Source organism: Corvus brachyrhynchos, unplaced genomic scaffold (assembly GCF_000691975.1).
Source record: "Corvus brachyrhynchos isolate BGI_N302 unplaced genomic scaffold, ASM69197v1 scaffold10, whole genome shotgun sequence".
NCBI lineage: Eukaryota > Metazoa > Chordata > Aves > Passeriformes > Corvidae > Corvus > Corvus brachyrhynchos.
In genome coordinates, this window is record NW_008236180.1 from 1,383,014 (window position 1) to 1,388,478 (window position 5,465).

Consider the following 5,465-nt stretch of genomic DNA (forward strand, 5'->3'; position numbering starts at 1 on the left):
GGGTTTTTATGGTCTTTCTGTTCAAGCAGCTTTTAAATGACCGCTGGCTGTGCTCTGCTTTGGTTCTGGGAGATATTTCTTCCAAAGATGTCCCTGTGCTTTGTTTAGCTGGTTGTAAGCAGTGTCTGTTCCAATGACAAAAGCCACATCTGAGATGGAAAGGGCATACCCCTGAAAGCAGCACTGTCAGAGGCCAAGCAGCACCACCACTGACCTCCCGCTGCTCTGTGTGAACCAGAAGGTGGTAATTTGTATTTTGAGAAAATAACTGAGGAGCACAGTGGTACTGGTGTTCCTGCATTCCCAACCTAGGGCTGGCTGCAGCTCAGCACTCAGAGTCTGCTGAGCCAAGGCTCCCCAAACCTCTGGGGACATCATGGGTGCAGAGGAGGATCTTGTGCTGTAGCAGAGGGGTGAGCAGGTGGAGGGGTTTTTAAATGCTGCAAATAGAACTTGTGAGCAAGAGAAGCTTTTTCCTGCGAAAGAAAATAAAGCCTTGCCATTGCTAAGGGGACAGACATACACTGTGGCCAACAATTAATTTGCAAACCGGCTTAAATGTGGCCAACTGTGACAGGACACATCTGTGAAATGTGGCAATTGTGAAAGGTGAGATGTCAGAGCAGATAAATCCCTCTTTGCTGCATATCAAATCCCCTTGCCTGGTCCTGCCTGCATCAAATCCCAGCTGATCAGGCAGTGTGCTACACACTTGGCAGCTCACAGTCTTAGAGTGTCAACTCTGCCTTTGGGGCTGAGAAAGTAAAACCAAATAGAAACAGCACAAACATAAAAAACACTCAAGTGTACTTCCAGCACCATTCCCAGCATGTAAGTTACACCTCTCCCAAACAGAAGTCTTTTAATTTTCCCAATCCCATAGCAGTGCAGTTCAGTAGTCAATGGGCTTAGAGCCATTCCCCATCCTAGCAATGGAAGTGATGTCTCAGCTTTTTGGATCCCAAAGAGAGGTCCAGGCAGCAAAACAGAACAAGCTGCTTCCAGCAAGACAAGAGGCAGCAGTGCTCTGCTCCCCGAGTCTCCCCACAGAGCTCTGCAGGCAGTGCTGGCTGCCCTGGTTCCTCTCAGAGTGGGGGTACCCCTCTGAATTTTCGGATGACGTTGGCCAGCCGCTTGGCCAGCCCGCCCCGGCTCGGCTCCTCCACGTGGAACGTTCTGGTCAGCAGGTTGTAGAAGGAGCCGTAGCACACGGCCACCACGGTGCAGGTGAGGCAGATGACGTTATAGGGCATGCTGAAGTCTGGTGTTGGCAGGTTCACCAGCAGTGGCTCCGTGTACAGACGCACAAAATAGCTGGAGCCATCAGAGGAAGGAAACCTGGAGAGTGGAAGAAGCAAAAGGGGGGGGTCAGCCTGCACAGGACCCATTGCTTTGTGCTCACCAGACAGGATGAGAGCAGCCACAGCCCTCAGGCTGTGGCACAGCCCTGCTCCCAGCACAAGCACACTCACAGTGAGGTGAAGAGAGGGCTCTGCTCCACATCCATGTCCTTCATCGCAGTGACACTGGGAACCAGGGCACTGAGCACAGATGAACTAAGGGCACAAAGAACACACCAGTGTCAGTCCTGACAGCAAAGACCTCCCCAGAGACCTGGGCAAGGCCCAGAAAGGGATGAGGAGCTGAGGAATGTCACTACCCGACATAAAAGCCGTGATTGGGGTCAGGCGGGTACTCTGTCCACTTCAATAAGGCCCTCTCAAACTGGATTGTGATCTTGGTGACGGAGTTAGCTGGCAGCTGGATCAGCATTTCCAAGAGGTGAGGCCGTCTCCGGTCCTGGGCTGGCTGGTAGTGGATGTAACCTAACCCCAAAGAGATGTTGGCAATGGCACCACAGGGGCCTTGTCCAGTCTCGCATTGCCTGGACATCTCCCATGAGGTGGGTGCTCCTGCTTCCACTGTCCTGAGAGAGGTTTTCTGGGCAAGTGAAGATGTAGCCATAGCAAAAAGCATGTGTTAAAGCTAAATTTAGCTGGTTTTTAAAGCTACTGACCCATGAAATTCAGGTGTTCATAAGGAAAGGTATAAATGCAAAATAAAACCCAGGCATCAGTTTTAAATTGAGCTTCCTGTGCTACAAAAATTAAATCACCTTGGTTTAGACCCTTGTTGGATTACCAAACACCATCCATGTGCCTCTTATAAATAAAACAAACTTAAATGGTCTCATCTGCTGGCCTCACTGAACTTGAGGCTAGGAAAACATCCCAAGATGTTTTGTTTCACAATCCAGTTTCCCAGGGATCATTGGGGCCTGAGGGAGGGACTAAACCATCTTTGGAATGAGCCACTCATGCCAAGGGAAGCGGGTGGCGTGTGCTCCTTGGAGGATTTACTTACTTGGCTTGTTTTCCTTCCCCTTGGTGGTGATAGTCAGGGTGTGCACGTAGAGCCGCAGGTACCAGGGCACAGTCTCCAGCAGGATCACGGGGAAGGCCCGGTAGGGGTGAGTGTTGTAGATGAGGGTGCAAATCTCCCCGGTCTGCAGCCCGTACCCCCCCACGTAACGCTGAGCATGGAGTGTGGGAATGGGCATTTCTGCTGTGGAAGAGAAGGACAGGAGTGGGGTGATTTTCAGCCCTGGAGCCTTGGCCAGTGGTGCAGATGAAGTTCTGCTCACTCACAGCTGTCTTGGGGCCGCTTCCACTTCAGCTGCACATTGAGGCTGCGAGATGTGTTGAAGAGCGAGGGGCTCAGCAGGTCATAGACAGCATAGGTTTTCTTGTCTCCCTGGACAATAGCTTCATGCACAGATGTTGGAGGGGGGGACACTTCCAGTAGCTCCTTTTCCTGAGGAAAGCAAATGGACCATGAAAGGAAAAAGTGCCCCTTGAAGAAACTGGCAGCACTGGGCAAAGTCCCTCCAGGTGGCCCTGAGCTTTCCCACCCAACAGCCAGCTCCGTGCTCTTGCTAACACCACCAGGCTCATCCCCTCAGCCCTGCTCAGAGCAAGGAAATCACCTCCCTTCATCAGCCCTGGAAGGTTTCCAGGGGCCAGGCCATGCCCTTCTATGCCCTGGACACTTCTAGGGAGGAGAGGATGTTTCAGAGCCACATGAAGTGGCTGAACTGAGGGAGGAGGGCATGCTCTCTGGCTCATGAGCTTACCTTGTTCTTAGGGGAAATGTCAACGTAGACTTTGCTCTGCGATGCCAGAGGACACGAGTCAGTCAGCGTGCGAGAGAACATCTTAAAGAGGGACCAGTCTGTGAGAAGGAAGGTTAGGTAGCAGATCAAGTGCTGCAGACTGGAAGCACTCGAGCACTGCTATCAAGCTTACCTTTCTTTCCTTGGCCACTGGAAAAGAAGTCAAAGACCACAGTGAGGGTCTGTCTGAGCTCCCAGGACACTGCCAGACAGGAGGCATCCTAGACAAGAAAGAGACAAGCAGCTCTGATCACACCTTCTGGAGGGGCAGGACACCAGGATGGAGCTGGAACTCCACCAGGATTGCAAGATTCCCATGGGGGTGACCAGAGAAGCAGGATGACAGCTGTTAGACACAGTGAACCCACCACAGGGTAGCTGGGCAAACCAGTGTGATTCCTTGCAATGTGACAAGGTGGCTTTGGATTTTCTCTTGGGGTGTTCAGGGAGGGAGCTGAGCCCAGCACTCACCCTGCAGACGGGGCGGATGTGCACTGCCTGTGAGTGGTAGCTGCTGTGGAACAAGCGCTCGGCCTTCAGCAGCACAGCGAGCCCAGCCTGCAGGAAGCAAAGGAGAAACTCAGCCCCTGCCCTGTCCTCTGCTCCTAAGAGAAAGGCCCCACTGGAACTTCCCAGTGCATGCTCCTGGATTGCTGTTGGGAGCCCAGGTCCATCAGGAGTGGCCCAATTAGGCAGCAGGACTTGTCTGTACCTTTGAGCCACATGGCAGCAACTTCTTCCAAGGGGTGAGGTTCTCTGTGCAGACGACTTCCCGGGGCAGGACAGCGTAACGCAGGAGATGGTGATCTGTCCCTGGGCAGGGACAGGGAGGGTCAGCAGCCTGGTACTGCTACAGGTGTGAGGACAGCAGCAGATCTGTTCCACCCCACAGCCCATCACCCTCTCAGTATGCCTGAAATGCCAGGACCTCCATCAGAAGTAGATCCCACTCTGTTCAGAGTGATTGGAAAGAATAGGTAAGGATATATTGTAGCAGTTTTTTTCTTGAGTGCCTTAAATCCTTTAGTTCTCACTGTTATATAAAATACTTTTCAGAGAGACAGGTAAGGGCCTGGGAGTATCTGCCATGTACTGCTTGTGGGTTTCCTCTGTTCAGACCTAAGCCTTGTGTGGGGAAAGGAAATGCTTCCAGGAGGAGGTTAATGGACCCTGTTGCACACACCCAGACCCAGACTTGTTGCAGGACCTGCACCCGGAATCTTGGCAGTGGCATGGGGCAGAACTAAACTGAGAGGCAAGAGTGATAGGGCACAGCCAGGCTCACCGTTGGCTAAGCCCAGGGGTTTGAAGGATGCTGTTGGAATCACTGTGTTGGTCGAGTCAATGAAGTTGAGAGAAGCACAGAATATTCCCGAAAGGATGTTACTCAGTTCTTTCCAGGCTTTGTCAACACTGTGTGAGAACAGATAGCAGAAATTAGTCAGCAGCTCAAATCCCTGGAACAACAAGCATTAAGTCAGTAATATTTAGTAAATACAGTGGGGTGACCACATTGGATTACAGGAGCTGCGTGGAGTGGGCAGAGAGGCTGCTGGGCTTGCACTCCCCAGCTCTCTTGGTATTTTATTTTAACACATTAGATTTTGGGGACAGAAGGGACACACAGGCATCACACAGCCAAGGGACATGGCAGTGGGCACAGCTGGTATGTGAGGAGAGAGGCCAGGGGAGCAGGGAGCATGCAGGAGGTGATGTGTGTGAATGGGGAAGGGGCTCTGAGACTTCAAGCAATGCCTTGGTGCAGCTCCAAAGGCTGACCTGACCAGCAGACAATGGGACACTTCTAGGGAGGAGAGAGCTCTCTGAGTCCTCACAGGGCTGCTGCAGCTTGAACAGGGGTGGTGTGCTAAGGGACATGGTGACAGGTACTGGATGGGAGTCAAAGGATGTGAGTCATGGATGACAGGTCAAGATATAGTCCTGCTGTATTAGTGTAGCAAGGGGTTTGTCATCACAGATGCCCACAAGGGAATTACTTGGTCCTTTAGTGAACAAGGTTTTGCCCTCAGCACCACATCCTGTCCTGTGAACAGATGGGGATATGTTCTGTGTTTTTTAGAGCTACTCCTGGGCTCTTCTTTCCAGCAGACATTTTGCAAACCAGGAGGCCGGCTCACACACTGTGGCTGCCTCATGAGAGAAGAGCAACAGCTCCTGGGAGCAGAGGCCACAGAGGAGACCCAGAGGGACAGATCCATGGCTGGGGTACCTACTCGGTGACTGTGGGCTGGAACCAAACCCAGAGCTCAGCGCCGGCAGGTGCCTGGAGGGG

General features: G+C 52.3%; 1 protein-coding gene across 1 annotated transcript; it reads right to left on the minus strand.

The window, feature by feature from the left end:
* Window positions 1-786: 786 nt before the first annotated feature.
* On the minus strand, window positions 787-5,459 carry PIGT (phosphatidylinositol glycan anchor biosynthesis class T). The gene is made up of 11 exons (XM_008633675.2): window positions 5,407-5,459; window positions 4,458-4,585; window positions 3,885-3,985; window positions 3,644-3,730; window positions 3,306-3,393; window positions 3,134-3,231; window positions 2,649-2,814; window positions 2,365-2,565; window positions 1,661-1,826; window positions 1,473-1,556; window positions 787-1,338 (listed from the first exon to the last, which is right to left on the minus strand). Exons 6-11 carry the CDS (start codon window positions 3,212-3,214, stop codon window positions 1,086-1,088), a joined length of 951 nt encoding a protein of 316 aa, XP_008631897.2. The 5' UTR covers window positions 3,215-3,231; window positions 3,306-3,393; window positions 3,644-3,730; window positions 3,885-3,985; window positions 4,458-4,585; window positions 5,407-5,459; the 3' UTR covers window positions 787-1,085.
* Window positions 5,460-5,465: the final 6 nt, after the last annotated feature.